Consider the following 18,143-nt stretch of genomic DNA (forward strand, 5'->3'; position numbering starts at 1 on the left):
TCTCTTGATGTTGCCCCTCGGTTGATAATGATGATGATAATAATAACAATAACAACAAAACACCACCAAAATCAACAACAACAACAACAACAACAACAACAACAACAACAACAACAATAATAATAATAATAATAATAATAATAATAATAATAATAAATAAAGTTGGAAGGGACCTTAGAGCCTTGGTGGAGCAGTGGGCTAATGCCTCCTTAAGTAACACCAGCTGCCTGCAATTAGTGCAGGTTTGAGTCCCACCAGGCTCAAGGTTGACTCAGCCTTCCATCCTTCCGAGGTAGGATGAGTTGTGCTGGGAGTTTCCCGATACTCCCATGTTACACCTTTGCTCTGCGAGCTGCATTGGCTGCCGGTTGTCCTCCGGGTGAGATTCAAGGTGTTAGTAATGACTTACAAAGCCCTACATGGCATGGGTCCGGATTACCTACGGCAACACCTGTGGCTGGCGTCAACTTCCCTCCGTCCAGTGCGCTCCCACAGAGAGGGCCTCCTCAGGGTGCCTCCGATCAAAGAATGTCAATTGGTGGCCCCCAGGGGGAGAGCGTTCTCTGTGGGCGCGCCAGACCTACCGCTTGCCGGTTGAGCTCCAGATGGCCCCCGACCTTCGCTCCTTCCGGCGCGATCTAAAAACATATCTATTTGAGCAGTCTGACCTGGTCTGATGGGTTAGGGTTTTAATATATCTTAATTATTGTTTTAACTTTGGGCATTTATTTATTTAATTCGCTTTTAACTTTTGTATCCTGTTTTTTGTATTTATTGCCCTGTACACCGCCCTGAGTCCTTCGGGAGAAGGGCGGTATAAAAATGTAATAAATAAATAAATAAAATGAGGACCCAGATTGTTGGGGGCAATAAGCTGACTGTGTAATAATGCCGCTTGGGGGGAGGGGCGAAAGCCCTAATAAGCAGGCATATACATAGAATGAAGGCTATTTGCTAAGCACATTGACTTGTGCTTTAGATTGTAAGCCGCCCTGAGTCTTCGGAGAAGGGCGGGATATAAATGGGATTAAAAAATAAATAACATTTAGTTGATGCTGCCCAAGACTGCACTGGCTTTTTCAGCAGCTGAACCTGATCCCCTCCCCCCACTGCCAGGGGCTGTGCGGGGTCTCCCCTCCCCCTCCCCCTCGCCCCCAGGCCCAGATATCCCTCCTGCTTTTCCCAGCCCCCCATTTCTGCCCCTCCCCCCAAGAGGCGGAATGCCTGGAAGGGGATTTCCTGATGGAACTTTCGCTTTCCTTTCCACGCCTGTCCAGCCGGTTGCGCCTGGACGTCTGCCTAGCAACAGTGACGACACAAGCATACCTTTTTTTTCCTACTGGCTGAGATCGGCCAATCACCAGCTTTTGCTCCGGGTTGTTGCGTTGTTGATCAGCCGGAGCGCGTCTTTCTAAGCCTGCGAGTTCGAGCCATCTGGCTGAGGATCGCGGCCAGGATGGCTCTGCGCTCTCTGTCTCCGTCGCTCCTTCTGTGGGTGGCGGTCGCTTTGCGGGAGAGCTGCCTCGGTGAGTGCCTTGATCTCCCGGTGGGAATCCATCCAGGGAATCTCTCTCTTGTCTCTCGACTCCCCCCAAAGTTTATTCCCAGGAATAGAATCCTGATGCGGTCCTCTCTCTAGTCCGCTCGCCCTCTGGTCCCTCTCAGAAGGGACCCCAAAGCGTGGATGGGACTTTGCTGCCTCTCCCTCTCCCCTCCCCCCCGGGAGACCCCCCTCTGGGAACAGGACAAGGGTGGCTCCTCCAGATGTCAATCAAGTCTACCTGGGCGCCCCCGAGCGCAACCCTTTCCCTCCCTGAAAATGAAAGTTGTGGGAAAGCGGCCTTTGCAGGGACCGGGTCAGTTCACAAACTTCCTGGCTGCCTTCGCACAACCCCCTCCGCCTGGGTCGCCTCTTTCCTGCCTTGGAGGGTGGGGTGGGATGGGGGGGGCTTGGTGGCTCTTTGTGGCTTCTGGTGCTGGGAGGACCCGGCTTGTTTCCCGATTCGCTTCCGTGTATTGGCCGACGCGGAGGCTGCTGCAGGTGAGCCATGTGAATGCAAAACAAGAGAAGAGTCTGGAGAGAAACGCTGCTTTGAATAAGCTTCCTGAAGATCGGTCCTTTTGATTTTCACTCTCTCCTCGATCCCCCACCCCGTCCTAAACCCCAAAATCCCCAGAGCTGTTTTCTAGGACAGGCGGGAATTTTTCCACCCCAAATCCTCCTCCTCCCATTTCAGGAGCCCCCAGCAAGGGAGAGTTTGCAGACTCAAAAATATTTAAAGTTTACTCTTATTCCTTAGTAACCGGATGGGAGGTCTTGGGGAGTCCCTCGTGGTTCCCCAGCGAAACTCTCAAGGCAGCAGCTTTTCCAAAGGCATTTCCAAAACTCTGAAGGATCTAAAGGATCAGATAGTCTGGGCTGGGGGCGGAAGGAGAGAAGCCCCCCTGGATGGACGGAGAGCCTGAACTGAAGGGCTTGCTTGGACACAGACAGGCCCAAACTGAGCAGCCCTTCCTGACCTGAGGAGGATTCGTGATTGTGAGGACGCCCAACCTGCGTTGCATTCACACGTTTCTCCTCTCAGGCAGATTCAGACTCCCTCACTGTTCAGCCTCACAAGGGGAAGAAGCGGGTTCTGGATCACGGAGGGTCCGATCCCCCCCTCCTTCTGTCGGAGAAAAGCTCTGATCCCTTTGAAATCTCCCCAGAGCAGGAAGTGGACCTGGGGATCCCTCTCCCCAAAAGCTCTGAGAAGCCACTGGAATTGTGAGGAGGAGGAGGAGGCCAAGGCCTTTACCTTGGGAGACTGGGAAGGACTGGGAGACCATACTGGAGGCACTGGGCAGTGGGTGTTCAGGTAGTCCTCGAGTTACAGCAATTCATTTAGTGAACGTTCAAAGTTACAACGTCATTGAAAAAAGTGACTTATCACCATTTTAAAAACCTATGACCATTTTAGCATCCTCATGGTCACGTGACCAGGATTTGTACGCTTGGCAACTGATTCATATTTATGACGGCTGCAGTGATCCCATTTTGTGACCTTCTGACAAGCAAAGTCAATGGAGAAGCCAGATTCACCTAAGAACGGGGTTATTAATTTAACATCTCCAACGATCCACTTAACAACTGTGGCAAGAAAATTCGTAAAATGGGGCAAAGCTCACTTAACAAATGTCTCACTTAGCAGCAAAAAATGTGGACTTGATTATGTTCGTAAGTCGAGGACTGCCTGCATTTATTTCCCTGGGGGGCTTTGGAGGTCCTGCTCTTTTCCATGCAGACCCAGTTTCTGCCCAAATAAGATCCGTGAAGTATCCTGAAAATGATCTTTAATCTCTTTGGTGCCCCGGATGAATTTCTGACCTGAAGAGATTTCAGAATGGAGACCAAGAAGGGGCCTTGGAGGATTTTCCAGCTTAATCGATTTCCCAGCAGCATTTTATTCATTTTATTCATTTATTTTTATTCTTTTAATCCACTTACAAGCTGTTGTTTTTCTGTTCATTGGGCAGCCCCAGAGTCTCTTCCGTGTTTCTATTTTGACAATGAAAACTAAATGGTGACTTAATATGATTTTCTTTTGTCATTGTTACTGAAGTTTACCATAGTTTTATGTCTTGTGAATTTAGTCTCTCCTCCAATCCAAGGAAGGGCCGAAAAAAATTAGATGCTCCTTGGTTGGGAGTTTGCACGATAGAAACTGAAATAATGTTGTATGTTTATCTTGGATTCCTCAGTGGGGCTTTAAAGGTGACAGGACCCTCCCCACAGAGGCTGAGTTTGGGGGAGAGGACCCCAGCAGAGCCACCCCCCAACCCCACCCAATATGGGAGTTGGCAGCAGGAACTTCCAATCAGACTCAGTGGGGGGTGGGGCCAAGGGTGGAAAGGTCCAATGGGGTTCTTCCGGGTGAGGGGAATTCTGGGAATTGAAGTCCAAATGGCTGAGTTCTGAGAAACTCCTGGCCTTTTGGAGGCCTGGTGGCCAGAATTGCACACAATATTCCAGATGTGGTAAGGCTTTGTGACATTAGCCTCCATGTTTTCAGTACCATTTTAATGATCTCTGATATCCTGTTCGCCTTTTGAATTTTTTTATATAGTTTTATATAATTTATCTTTTCAACAAAAGATAAAAATGAATAGAAAATAACATAAAGGAGATAAAAGAAAGAAATCAAAGAAAAATCAAAAGCTACAAGAAAAGAAAACAAGTTGAAGAAAGTAAAGAAAAAAGACATATTCTTCATTTCATTTCATTTCATTTATTATATTTGTATACCACCCTTCTCCGAAGGACTCAGGGCGGTGAACAGGGCACATAAAAAATACAGAATACAAAAATTAAAAAAGAATTAAATAAGAGCCCGAGCTAAAATCAGTAAAATAATATAAAAATCCCCAATAAAAACCCCAGCACATCCCCCATCAGGCCAGGCCGGCTTGTTCAAATAGATGGGTCTTCAGACCGCGTCGGAAGGAGCGAAGGTCAGGTGCCATCCGGAGCAAAACCGGCAGCTGATTCCATAAAGCCGGGGCGCCCACAGAGAAGGCCCTCCCCCTGGGGGCCACCAGCCGACATTCTCTGACCGGTGGGACCCTGAGGAGGCCCTCTCTGTGGGAATGCACAGGGCGGAGGGAAGTTGCCGCCGGCAGCAGGTGATCCCCGAGGTACTCCGGACCCATGCCATGTAGGGCCTTAAAAACCATTACCAAAACCTTGAACCTCACCCGGAAGACAACCGGTAGCCAATGCAGCTCGCGGAGCAAAGGTGTAACATGGGAGTACCGGAAAACTCCCAAGACAACTCTCGCGGCTACATTCTGTACCAGCTGGAGCCTCCGAGTGGTCTTCAAGGGAAGCCCCATGTAGAGAGTCTTCACAGCAGTTACAAATATAAATATATTTTAGCCTCTCTAAAACTGTACTTACAGGAGGTTTTCTCTTAGATTTGAGAGTTTCTGGCTGCCTTCCTCATTCTCAAGCCCAACCACATGTAATAACATTTCAACGTTTCCTTTTGGTTTTTTTCAAACATTCAGTTTACTTTTAAATCCAAGAATTTAGTCCCTTGCGGTTGAAACATCTTCTCTAGGGCCTTGCAGAGACGGTAAATATCAAACTCATTTCAAAGGTCAAGAACATTCTGAGTTTGCAGATCAGATTGGGCCACTTGCTGCTCTTGTTAAGGCAAATAGTCCTTTGTGGCCCTTCAAGGCTTCATTCCCATATGGCACAAAGCCATGGTTTGTTTCTGGTTAGCCCAAAAAGTCTTTCCCCACCCCAAGAATCTCCCCAACAGAGGAGCAGCAGAAACCAGCTTCGTCTCCCTCGGGATATTATAGTGGATGCTTTCTGGATGAGGAGGAGTGGAAAGCTTTGGGACTTTCCCCCCAATTCCTTTCGGGCTTCCCAGATGCCTTCAGGAGCTGCCATCTTTAGGAGCCTAAAAAGTGGGCTTCAGGTGTGCCCAACCCCCAGCTCATAGACTACATCCAGCCCTGGCCAGCTAGTAATGTGGCCCCACAACATTTTTGATGTTATAATAAAAATATATTTAAAGGGAAGTATGTACTTGCTTCGAAAGAGCGAAACCTTCTTAATCCCACCATCGTCAAGAGTTTTTCTGCTGCAGGTCTGTAGTTTTGTCAATCTCACAAGGAAGCTGGCAAAGTAAAGATGAGCTTAGACAGTCTGGGAAGTAATTTAATCAGTTCTGTTGCTGGCTTGACATTACACAGTTTGATTACGGTAACTTCTGGCTGATTTTGGGATTGTTTTTCCTGACTGCCTTTGAGAATTGGGAGGAGAAACTGCAAAGCCACGAACCAGCAGGGGGCACCAATCTCCAGTTCATCCGTGTTTACGGAAATGTTTAGGCCCCGCCTGGCTGAGACTCTCTGGATCTGAAAGATTTTATATTCTGTTTGATATTCTGTTATGTTCTATATTTTATATTCCTGAGCTATTAGCTTATCCCCTCCTCTTCCCCACAGACAGGGCCGAATTTCCACTCTGTACATGCTCAGAGGAAAGGTGACTGCAGAAGAAAGCAGATGACTGAAGCCCGGAAAATACTTTGTTCATCACAAGAAATGGGAAATCAACTCAGCCTCTTGCACAGTGTGAGATTTAAAAGCCCCAAATCTGATACTCACAACTCAAAGACAAGTCTGGTTAACAAAGGCAAAGATTTATTGAAAAGAAAATTGAAAATAATAAAGAAAATAATAAAGAAAGAAAGGGTTTGCAAACGCGGCCTCTTAGACCCTTCCCAAATTGGATTGGGTTCAAAGAGCGCCCTGAGCAAGTTTCAAACCAGGCATTTATACTTTCTTTTCTCCATACATGCCCCCCTAAGAAACTTAAGTTAGTCTTTGAAGTCATTTACATTTCTAAAAGTTCTTCTTTGAAGCTTTTTACACTCAAGAGACTTATTGTAACAACTTCCTTACATCCGTCACTATCTTATCTTGTTTACTTGCAACCTTGGGATGTTCCTATCTTCTTTGAAGCTTTTTAACATTTCAAAAGAACTTTGTTGATTACCATTTGTGAGTTCCCTGCCTGAGCAGGAAATAGATAGCCCCACATCTTAGTGTTACATTTGATACAATTTATTGGTGTTACATTTTATACAATTTATAAAAGAATAACCTTTATTTATTTTCCTTTAACAGCCACACTTCTTTGTGCTTAAATGCTTCACCGGTGGAGATGGTTACCAGTATCAAATTCCTGGGTGTGCAGCTAACAAGTAGGCTGGCTTGGTCGCTCAACAGTGAGAAAGTGGCTGCATTTTCTGCGTCGCATGAGAAAAGCACATCTTCCTTCCCCTGTCCTGACCACTTTCTAGAGGGGGACGATCGAGAGCATCCTGTCATACAGCATCACAGTCTGGTTTGGAAGCATCACTGCTTCAGACAGGAAGGCGGTGCAGAGAGTGGTGAGGATGGCCGAAAAGATCATTGGCTGTTCCCTCCTTCCCATCCAGGACACGGCACAGAAGCGTTGCTTGAGCAGGGTCCGTAAGATTATCTAGGATACTACTCATCCTCTTCGCGACCTGTTTTCCTTGTTCCCTTCTGGGAGGAGGAGGCTTCGTGGTATCCGTAGCAGAACATCCAGATTCAGCCACAGTTTCATTCCCTACAGCATCAACCTTGTGAACTCTCAGACTTCCACCTTCCGTTATATATTCAAGATGGACAGTATTTAATATTTATTTGTTATGTATATGTAGGGGTGTGGGTCTATACATATGTGTATATAGTATGGTTAGGTGTGTGTCATGTATGTGTTCCACTTTGAGAGCGGGCAACTAAATTTCATTTTTGATGTGTGCCGTTGTGCCCACAGTAAAAAAAAATGACAATAAAGTTTATCTTATCTTATCTTATCTTATCTTATCTTATCTTATCATCTTATCTTATCTTATCTTATCTTATCTTATCTTATCTTATCTAAGTTGGGTCTCTCTTTACCAAGCCTCCAGTCCTTATTTCTTGTCCTCACCTCTGGGGCTTTGAAGAAGAGGTCAATCTCCTCTTCTCTGTGACAGCCACTCAAGAAAAGACAGTTATTATGACACACAGAGACACACACACACAGAGAGAAAGACAACTCCCCCCCCCCAAAAAAAATTCTTCTGTCCGGTTGGCTGGGCATACCTCCCTCTCTCAGTGTTTCCTCATGCCGTTTAACCTTCCTTTATCACCTTTGATACTCCTCTCTGACTCTTTCTGGGGTCCCAGCATCTCTTTTGAGTCGTGGGGACCAGAAGTGGACCCGGCATTCCAAGGGTGGCCTCACTAGTACAGGATAAACGGACATGATCATATCTTGTCTTCTCTTGATGTTGCCCCTCGGTTGATGCAGCCCAAGATTGCACTGGCATTTTTGGTAGCTCCACCTGATTTCCCCCCCTCCCCCACTGCCAGGGACTCTGGGGGGGTCTCCCCTCCCCCTCGCCTGCGCCCCTCCCCCAGGCTGCCACCCTCCCGCTTTTCCCAGCCCCCCATTTCTGCCCTTCACCCCAAGAGGCGGAATGCCTGGAAGGGGATTTCCTGATGGAACTTTCGCTTTCCTTTCCCCGCCTGTGCAGCCGGTTGCGCGTGAACGTCTGCCTAGCAACAGTGACGACACGGGCATCCCTTTTTTTCTACTGGTTAGGATCGACCAATCACCGGCTTTTGCTTTGGGTTGTTGCGTTGTTGATCTTCCGGAGGACATTTTTCTGTACCTGCGACTTCTTGAAGAGCGGATCGCAGATTGAGGATCGCGGCCAGGATGGCGCTGGGCTCTCTGTCGCTCCTTCTGTGGGTGGCGGTCGCTTTGCCGGAGAGCTGCCTCGGTGAGTCCCTTGATCTCCCGGTGGGAATCCATCCAGGGAATCTCCCTCTTGTCTCTCGACTCCCCCCAAAGATTATTCCCAGGAAGAGAATCCCGATTCGGTCCTCTTTCTAGTCCGCTCCCCCTCTGGCCCCTCTCAGAAGGGACCCCAAAGCGCGGATGGGACTTTGCTGCCCCTCCCCCCCCAGGAGAGCCCCTCTGGGATCAGGACAAGCGAGGCCCCTCCAGAGATCAGTCAAGTCTACCTGGGCGCCCCCGAGCGCAGGTCTTTCCCTCCCCCCAAGTGGAGGTTGTGGGAAAGCGGCCTTTGCAGGGACCGGGTCAGTTTCAGAAACTTCCTGGCTGCCTTCGCACAACCCCTCCGCCTGGGTCGCCTCTTTCCTGCCTCTGGCGGGGCTCGGTGGCTCTTTGTGGCTCCTGGTGCTGGGAGGACCCGGCTCGTTTCTCCACTCGCTTCCGTGTATTGGCAGAGAAGGAGGCTGGAGCCCCGGAGCCCTCGGGTTAAGGCTGTCCTGGGAATGCAGCAGGAGGAGAGTCTGGAGAGAAGCGCTCCTTGAATTGTCTTCCCAAAGATCACCCTGATTGATTGTCACTTTCCCCTGGATCCCCACCCCTCCAACCTGTCCTAAACCCCGATATCCCCAGAGCTTTTCAAGGACAGGCGGGGATTATTCCACCCAAAATCCTCCTCCTTCCATTTCAGGAGCCCCCAGCAGGGGAGAGTTTGCAGAATCAAAAAGATTTAAAGTTTACTCTTATTCCTTAGTAACCGGATAGGAGGTCTTGTGGTGTCCCTAGTTGTTCCCCAGAGAAACTCTCAAGGCAGCAGCTTTGCCAAAGGCATTTCCAAAAGTCTCCGGATCTGAAGGATCGGATAGTCTGGGCTGGAGGCGGAAGGAGAGAAGCCCGCCTGGATGGACGGAGAGCCTGAACTGAAGGGCTTGCTTGGACACAGACAGGCCCAAACTGACCAGCCCTTCCTGACCTGAGGATTCCTGATTGTGAGGACGCCCAACCTGCGTTGCATTCACACGTTTCTCCTCTCAGGCAGATTTCAGACTCCCTCACTGCTCAGCCCCAGGAGGGGAAGAAGCGGGTTCTGGATCAGGGAGGGTCTGATCCCCCCTCCTTCTGTTGGAGAAAAGCTCTGATCTGTTTGAAATCTCCCCAGAGCAGGAAGTGGATCTGGGGATCCCTCTACCCAAAAGCTCTGAGAAGTGGCTGGGATTGTGGGGAGGAGGAGGCAGAAGGAGGCCGAGGCCTTTGCCTTGGGAGACTGGGAAGGACTGGGAGACCATACTGGAGGGACTGGGCAGTGGGACTACAGTTAGTCCTCGACTTACAACTGTTCATTTATTGACCATTCAAACTTACAATGTCATTGAAAAAAGTGACTTATCACCATTTTAAGCACTTATGACCATTTTAGCATCCTCATGGTCACCTGAGCAGGATTTGGATGCTTGGCCACTGGTTCATATTTATGACGGTTGCAGTGATCCCGTTTTGCGACCTTCTGACAAGCAAAGTCAATGGAGAAGCCAGATTCACCTAAGAACGGGGTTATTAATTTAACATCTCCAACGATCCACTTAACAACTGTGGCAAGAAAATTCGTAAAATGGAGCAAAGCTCACTTAACAAATGTCTCACTTAGCAGCAAAAAATGTGGACTTGATTATGTTCGTAAGTCGAGGACTGCCTGTATTTATTTCTCTGGGGGGCTTTGGAGGTCCTGCCCTTTTCCATGCAGACCTGGGTTCTGCCCAAATAAGTCCCGTGAAGGATCCTGAAAATGATCTTTAAACACTTTGGTGCCCCGGTAGAATTTCTGACCTGAAGAGCTTTCAGAATGGAGACCAATTTCCCAGCAGCATTTTATTCATTTTGATTATTATTATTTGTTTAATCCACAGATGTTTTTCTGTTCATTGGGCAGCCTCAGAGTCTCTTCCGTGTTTTGACAGTGAAAACTAAATGGTGACTTAATGTAATTTCCTTTTGTCATTGTTACTGAAGTTTACCATAGTTTTATGTCCTGTGAATTTAGTCTCTTCTCCAATCCAAGGAAGGGCTGAAAAAACTTAGATGCTCCTTGGTTGGGAGTTTGCACGATAGAGCTTCCCAAGATCACCCCCGCTGGGGGAGGGCATTTCTGCCTTTCTTTCTGCTGAGAAAGTGCAGGATCAGAAGCAGAGGAGGAGAAGTTTCTGATCAACTTCTCTGGAAAGCGAAGGGGGAGATTCAGAGTAAATCTGGTGCATTGAAATGGTCTGTGAATGACGGTTTTTGTGCCCTAACTGGGTTGCTGAGAGGAAGAAATGTTTGGATAATCACAGTGGGATTTTCTGTGGAATGAGGGTGAGCCCCCCTCTGAGTCCCAGGCTCCAAGCCGATTCCTGCTCAGATGCCTGGGAAAGGAGGGGGAATTTTCCAACTGGGGGGGCTACCTAGCTTCATTGCTGCTCCCTTCCCTCCCCCCCCCTTCCCTCCTCGTATCTGAGTTCCCCCTTTGGCTTCCACGGCTTCTGGTCTCACCTGGATTCCCCCTTTTCTGTTTCCCTCCCCCGTCGTATAAAAGGACCCCTCAAATCTGCATCTCTTAACAATCCATATTGGCTCTCAGTGAAGTCAGAATTTGTTTTTTCCCCCCTGTGAATGGAAATTTGGGGTGATGGGGGGTTTCCTGCTGCTTTTGAGCTTCTGGGGGTGGAATCCCCCCTTTTCTTCCTGTGGGGAGAGACTGAGCAACCCAGAAAGGGGGTCTGAGGGAAGCCTTGATGGAAGGGGGGAGGGTACAGTTGGGGCAGGTAAAGTTGAAACTTGAAACTCAGCATTAAGAAAACCAAGATCATGGCATCCGGCCCTCTCAATTCCTGGCAAATAGATGGGGGAGAAATGGAGGTAGTGACAGATTTTATTTTCCTGGGCTCCACGATCACTGCAGATGGGGACTGTAGCCAAGAAATTAAAAGACGCTTGCTCCTGGGGAGGAAAGCCATGGCAAATCTAGACAGCACACTAAAAACCAGAGACATCACCCTGCCAACAAAAGTGCTTATAGTCAAGGCTATGGTCTTCCCAGTTGCAATGTATGGCAGTGAAAGCTGGACCATCAAAAAGGCCGAGTGCCAAATAATTGAGGCCTTTGAACTCTGGTGCTGGAGAAGACTCCTGCGAGTCCCTTGGACTGCAAGGCGATCAAACCGGTCAGTCCTAGAGGAGATCAACCCTGACTGCTCTTTAGAAGGCCAGATCCAGAAGCTAAAACTCAAATACTTTGGCCACCTAATGAGAAGGAAGGACTCACTGGAGAAGAGCCTCATGCTGGGAAAGATCGAGGGCAAGAGAAGAAGGGGACGACAGAGAATGAGGTGGCCGGATGGAGTCACTGAAGCAGTAGGCGTGAGCTTAAATGGACTCCAGAAGATGGTAGAAGACAGGAAGGCCTGGAGGAACGTTGTCCATGGGGTCGCGATGGGTCAGACACGACTTCACAACTAACAACAACAACAAAGTCTGGGGGACCTGACCTTCCCCTCCTCTCTCTCACCCCACCCTCCCTGCCCTCCAACCCTTCAGCCCCCCCAAAAGCTGCTTCTTTCCCTCTCAGTCGCTCCCTCCTTCCACCTCCTGCCTCCTCTTCCATCCTCTCCCCATTTCTCTCCCCCCTTCCTCCTCGCCTCCTAGCTATCCTTCTCCTCCTCCTCTCCTCCTCCCTTCCTTCCTTCCTTCTTTCCCCCCAGAGCCTCAGATTGAAGCCTCCATAGGATGAGGGTCCTTGACTGGAGGCCCCTAACTCTGCCCCTCTGGGTCCCTTCCAGGTGCCTCTTCACACTCCCTGAAGTATTTCTACTCCTCCATCTCGGAGCCCAGTCAGGGGCAGCCCCATTTTGTCTCTGTGGGGTCCGTGGACGGTCAGGTCTTTGTTCACTACGACAGCAACAACCGGAGGATGGAGCCTCGAGTCTCCTGGATGGAAAAGGTGGGGAAGGAGGACCCCCAATACTGGGACAGAGAGACCCAGATATCACGTGGCAGTGAGGATTCGTTCAGACAAGGTCTGGAGATTCTGAGGCTTCGCAACAATCAGAACAAAGGTGAGCGATGGGTCGGGTGGCTCCTCCTGCCCCATATTCCCCTTCCCAAGAACAGAAAGGGGAGGGAAGGGAGGGGGGTCCCTCTCTGTGGGGGAAAAAGGGAATCACAGGCCTCCCCCCCAAAAAAAGCAGGCTGATCCTAAGGAGATCCACCTGTGGTTGACTAGATCCATTTCCTTCACCCCCTTTTTGAAGATACGAGGGGGCCCAAAAGCTTAGGAGCTTGTCCTGCTCCTCCGGGTGGAAGGATATGCCAGGAGGCCAAACTGGGGGGGGGGGTGTCTTACTGGGGACACAGGATCACTTCCAGGATCCTCTCAATCTTGATTGGGAAAAGGAGAGAAAAGAAAGAAACCCCCATTTGGGGCCCTTCCTGAGTCGCTCAGAGCCATCATGGCTTCCCATCCTTGATCCCTCAGGCTGGACTCCTGCGCTGCCCTCTTGGTGGGGCTGCCCTGGAGGGGGGAGACCTCCTTCTGCAGCCCCCCCTTCTGCCATCTTTGGGGCACAAGATTCACCTTCAAGGGAGCTGATTTAGGGGAGAGATTGCAAGCAAATATCTGCATCACCAGAGGCTGCTTTGGGCTGAGAGAAACTTTCTCCACAAACATCTGCCATTTTCCCTCCTTTCAGCCCAAGGAGGTGCAGCCCCCCTTCTTCTGCCCTTTCCTTGCCCATCCCCCCATAGACAGACACCCCAGAGATCTGCCTGTTCTGCCCCTGATCCCCGAGGATCTCCTCAGATCCCTCCAGGCCCCCTGCTGGCCTCTCAGGGGAGCAGAGCTGGTCCCAGAGGGCTCCCCCTGGTGGAGGAAGGAGAGCGGCCAGAGTGGAGGGGAAGCTCTTTTCCAGGCCAAACAGCCCAAAATGTCCCAACCTTTCCTCAAAGCGAGGCGGCTTCCACCCTCCCGTCCTCTGGGTCTCCCCCTCTAGACCTTCCCCAGATCCCTCCTGTCCTCTTTTGTAGGTCTGGTGGCCAGAACTGCACACAATATTCCAGATGTGGTAAGGCTTTGTGACATTAGCCTCCATGTTTTCACTACCATTTTAATGATCTCTGATATCCTGTTCGCCTTTTGAATTTTTTTATATAGTTTTATATAATTTATCTTTTCAACAAAAGATAAAAACTAATAGAAAATAACATAAAGGAGATAAAAGAAAGAAATCAAAGAAAAATCAAAAGCTACAAGAAAAGAAAACAAGTTGAAGAAAATAAAGAAAAAAGACATATTCTTCACAGCAGTTACAAATATAAATATGTTTTAGCCTCTCTAAAACTGTACTTACAGGAGGTTTTCTCTTAGATTTGAGAGTTTCTGGCCTCCTTCCTCACTCTCAAGCCCAGCCAGAAGGAGAAACATTTCAACATTTCCTGTTGGTTTTTTCAAAAATTCAGTTTCCTTTTAAATCCCAGAATCTGGTGACTTAAAGCCAAAATATTTTCTGCAGGACCTTGCAAAGACTGTAAACTTCATTCATTTCAAAGGTCAATAACCCTTTTGGGGTGCAGATCAGATTGGGCCACTTGCTGCTGTTGCTAAGGAAAATATTCCTTTGTGGCCCTTCAAGGCTTCATTCCCACATTGCACAAAGCCATGGTTTGTTGCTGGTTAGCGCCAAAAAGTCTTCCCCCCCCCCAAAGAGTCTCCCCAACAGAGGAGCAGCAGAAAGCAGCTTGGTCTCCCTCGGGATCCTCCGCTGGCTTTTCCAGCTTCCCTTCTCCTGGGGAGTTTCGGGGGCTCCATCCTGGGGGGGGGGAATGGAGGGAGGGAGGTCGAGGGAGGGGAGAAGGGCAGGGAGTGATGGGGGCTTTCTTTCCCTTGATTGCTAGGGAGGAAACAGGGGTGTCAGTGCCTGTGTCAAAGTCCCTGGAGGGAACGGGGTCTCTGTCTCTCCCCAAACCATCATCTTTTTTCCTATTCCAGGCCTTCACACATGGCAGCAGATGGTTGGCTGTGAGCTCCAGGCTGATGGGAGAAAAGGAGGCTTTAATCAGTATGGCTACGATGGGAGGACCTTCATCACCTTCGACAAGGAGAGACTCACCTGGGTGGCTCCCGACCCCCAGGCCTGGATCAGCCAGAGGAAATGGGATGCTATTCCAGGATATAATCAGGGTAGGAAGTTCTACCTGGAGGAAACCTGCATTGAGTGGCTGGAGAAGTACCTGTCCTACGGGAATGAGACACTGCTGAGGACAGGTGAGCAACTGGATCCAGGTTGGACTTTCCTCCTTTATGGCCGGATTTCTTGTGCAAATTCGGCCCCTTTGGGTTCCTGGTCTGCCATCTGACTGCCCAGGAGGGAATCCTCCCCCTCCCCTTCCAGCCCCTCCCCAGGATGCGGGAAGCCCTGTTTGGTTCCCCTTGCCAGGCCGCCCTTTAATGGAGCAGGAAATGCAGCCTCTGCCTGGGTGGATCAGGCAGGAGAAGCACTTGGGGGCATCTTCTTCACGGCCCACAATGAGGCAATAGGAAGACTTGGGGTTCTTCAGTGAAACCCCCATTAGCCAAACTGTAGTCAAGTGTTCGAGGCACCCTTAATTTCGCCCCCATTAACTCCTTCCCCCCACATCCCACAGGGGGCTCCTTCCCTGCCGTGCACTTGATGGTGCACCTCCCATGCCCACCACCAGAGGGCTCCACTTCTTTCATTAATAACACATCCTCAGGGCCCCAATTGGGCAAAAAAGGCCAAGGTTGAGGGGTCATTTTCTTCCCAAAGTTTCTGTGGATCTTTCCCTTAAACCCCAAACAGATTCCCTCAATTCTGACTTACTGAATCTTTCCTCAAAACAGCCCCCTCCCCACCTTCAGGAACACCCCCTCACCCCACAAGGGGGACTCACAGTATAATCTTTTCCTGTGAATTGTTATTATGTTCCCATCTAGACAACCTCTCCCCACTGGATCGACCCCTTCCCCTCTGGGCTCCTTGATCCCCCCCAGTATTAGCTGGGTGAGATCGGGGTTCACGGGGAAATCCCCCCCCAATTGCCAGCAGCCCTTCCCTGCCCTGGGAGGTCTCTCTCTCTCTCTCTCTCTCTCTCTCTCTCTCTCTCTCTCTCTCTCTCTCTCTCTCTCTCTCTCTCTCTCTCTCTCTCTCTCTCCCCTCTCTCTTTTCCCTTGGCATTACCTCTCTCTGTCTTTGAGGGATAATATCTCTTCTCCAAATTAATCAGTCAGAAATTGCAAAAGCCCTGAGCTGCTTTGTGCTTTGATTCTGTCTCCCCTCTTCTTGAAACTGTGGTTGTGTCCCTTGGAAAGAGGCCTGGAGCAGCCTCAGATTCAGGGGAGCAGAAGGAAACCACAAAAGTAGGGAGAAAATTCCGTGTTGTTGTTGTTGCCTTGAAAGGGAACTTAAAAGAGCAGCTCCATTTTCTCTCACCTGAAGGGAGCAGCCCGAGATCGCTCAGAGTTCAAAGCAGCCAGAGAGGAATTTCCTTGGACCCTCAATTGGTTGCTGGAGGTTTTTCAGGCTGAGTCCCTGGGAAGGACTCAAAATCCAGGAGTTCTTGTGGTTGAGCATTTTCCAGATCTGGAGCATTTCCAAAAACTCTTGGAGACGCTGCAGGTATGGATTGGGAAGTAGTGGGAGACTTTCCTGTCCCTCCAAGTTTCCCACCCACCTTCCAGGCTCTGGAGGGGCTCAGAGTTAATTCTGGGGGTGCCGTTTCTGCAGAGCCCCCAGAGGTGACCGTGAGCAGAAAGATGGAGGTGGAGGATGGGATGGAGATGCACGTCTGCCGCCTGGATGGCTTCTACCCCAGGGAGATTGATGCCTCCTGGATGAGGGACGGGGAGGAATGGCTGCAGGACACCTTCCGTGGCTCCGTGGCCCCCAACGCGGATGGCACCTTCCACTACTGGCTCAGCATCCAGATCGATCCCAGAGAGAGGGGCCGCTATCGGTGTCACGTGGAGCACGACGGCCTGCAGGAGCCTCTGGACGTGGCCCTGGAGGGTGAGAGGCTGCAGGGAGGGAAAGGCTGGGCTCTTTGGCAGGCTGGAGGGTTGGGGGAGGGAAATCTCACCCCCAGATTTGTCCAGATGTGAGCATACCTGAGCTTTGATCCATTGGTTTTTCCAGTGTTTGGGGTTGGTGAACCTGCAGGGACCAGACCATAGAAGTGTCTTCAGGGGATGTAAAGGAATCTACAGAATCCCATCAGAAGAGTTGGTGGATCCTGATGAAATCCTCTTAGATCCTCTCTTAGCTTCTGTCTCACCTGTTTCTTCCCTCCAGCAGAAAAGCAGCAGTTGATCTGAGCAGCAGAAACAGATTTGCTTTTCTTTAAAATTCCTAAAGTACAAGAATCAGGAGGTGTCTGTTAGCCCCTTTTCTGAAGGCAAATTTTGATTAAAATTGATGAACTGCATCTGACTTCAGGAAATGCAGACAGTGGCTGGACTGATGCACCAGGAGTCAGAAAAGGGGCTACCAAGGCTGAGTTTTTGCCATCAGAGACAAACACGGCTTTCCTGCTTTAAAGGTCAAAATATAGTATGTTGCCGCTTTTTGAAAGAAATTACATATTGTTTTATGATATGATATGGGAATTCCTGAGGCTCAGCATAAAACCCCGGGGGAAAAGCCCTTTCTCAAAGAATTCTGCACATACTCATGTGTCCCTGATGTTTTTTTACACTGGCGTTCCAAAATTGCAGAATTTAAGTTTAAATCTTTTATTAATGATTGTTACCACAGTACAAAGAAAATGTTCACATTTAATGTTTATGCTGATACCCCGGGCAAAATAAAATATTCATTTATTTTTGTTGTTTTTAGCAAGCATTAACTCACAAATGGCACGATAGCTCTTCAGTAGGAGTCCTGAGTATTGTGCAAGAGAAAATTAAATTTAAAGTTCCCCTCCTCAGTCCTGACTCCCAAAGCAATGCCACTTTATAAGACCCTACTTTGATTATCTGCATCCAGTTTTAGTCGCCACGATATACAAAAGATGTTCAGGACTTCCGGGTGGCAAGGCGACGCCGGAGGCAGCCATTTCCAGGCTGTCAGCTCCGCGGCTTCGTAGAACCGCCGAAAACAGTGCCGATCAGCTGTTTTGGCGGTTCGGAAGCCCCCTTCTCGGGAGAAGAGGAGGGGGCAAGTACCCAGGTAGGGGTAGAGCTCTCCGGGGCCGCCAGAATCTAAAGTTCTGGCGGCTGAAGGATTGAGCCCCCCCGAAGCCTGGGTTGCTCCGGGCTGCGCGGCATTTCTGCTCCGTGCTTTTAGGAGCAGAACAGGGCGTTCGCAACCATCCCTGCCAGCAGGAAAGAATTTTGGAGAACGAGGATGCAGGCAGAGCGATACAGGAGATTCAGGTGAAAGTGGACTTTTGATCTTTAGCTCAGTGGACTTTGCAGACTTTGAAAGTGAAAGTGCATAGCAGGCAATAGTGGGTGAAAATGGCGGCTAAATCTTCCAAAGTTCTTAGAAGTGCGGGGGCTTCTCCGGTGCAGCAGTCTTCGTTGCAAACTTTATTGCCCCCTGCACCTGCACCTACGCCAGCCCTGACAGTTAAAGATTTGCAGAATGTGATGCAAGAAGCTTTGGAAAAGCAATCGCAGCAATTAGCTGAGATTATAGATGAAAAGCTGGATGAGAAGTTAACAGAAAAATTAGCTGAGGTTATGGATGAAAAGCTGGATGAGAAGTTAACAGAAATAAGGGCGGACATT

The 18,143-nt window shown here is 49.4% G+C and overlaps 1 protein-coding gene across 6 annotated transcripts in view; it reads left to right on the top strand.

The window, feature by feature from the left end:
* Positions 1–1,423: 1,423 nt before the first annotated feature.
* The window catches only part of LOC310635909 (major histocompatibility complex class I-related gene protein-like), a 29,322-nt gene continuing 12,602 nt past the window's right edge, over positions 1,424–18,143 (top strand). For 2 of the 6 annotated variants that reach the window (XM_083355285.1, XM_083355284.1), the window contains exons 1-5: positions 1,435–1,526; positions 6,685–7,028; positions 12,181–12,456; positions 14,385–14,660; positions 16,141–16,422. In XM_083355285.1, the coding sequence (XP_083211411.1) occupies positions 6,722–7,028; positions 12,181–12,456; positions 14,385–14,660; positions 16,141–16,422 (1,141 nt within the window). In that variant the 5' untranslated portion in view covers positions 1,435–1,526; positions 6,685–6,721. Of the gene's footprint in view, positions 1,527–6,006; positions 6,130–6,684; positions 7,029–8,216; positions 8,358–12,180; positions 12,457–14,384; positions 14,661–16,140; positions 16,439–18,143 lie in introns of those variants that run through there. The other 4 variants (XM_083355282.1, XM_083355283.1, XM_083355286.1 and 1 more) reach the window with 4 other exon arrangements.

This window comes from Vipera ursinii, assembly GCF_947247035.1.
Source record: "Vipera ursinii genome assembly, chromosome: 2".
In the NCBI taxonomy this organism is placed as follows: domain Eukaryota; kingdom Metazoa; phylum Chordata; class Lepidosauria; order Squamata; family Viperidae; genus Vipera; species Vipera ursinii.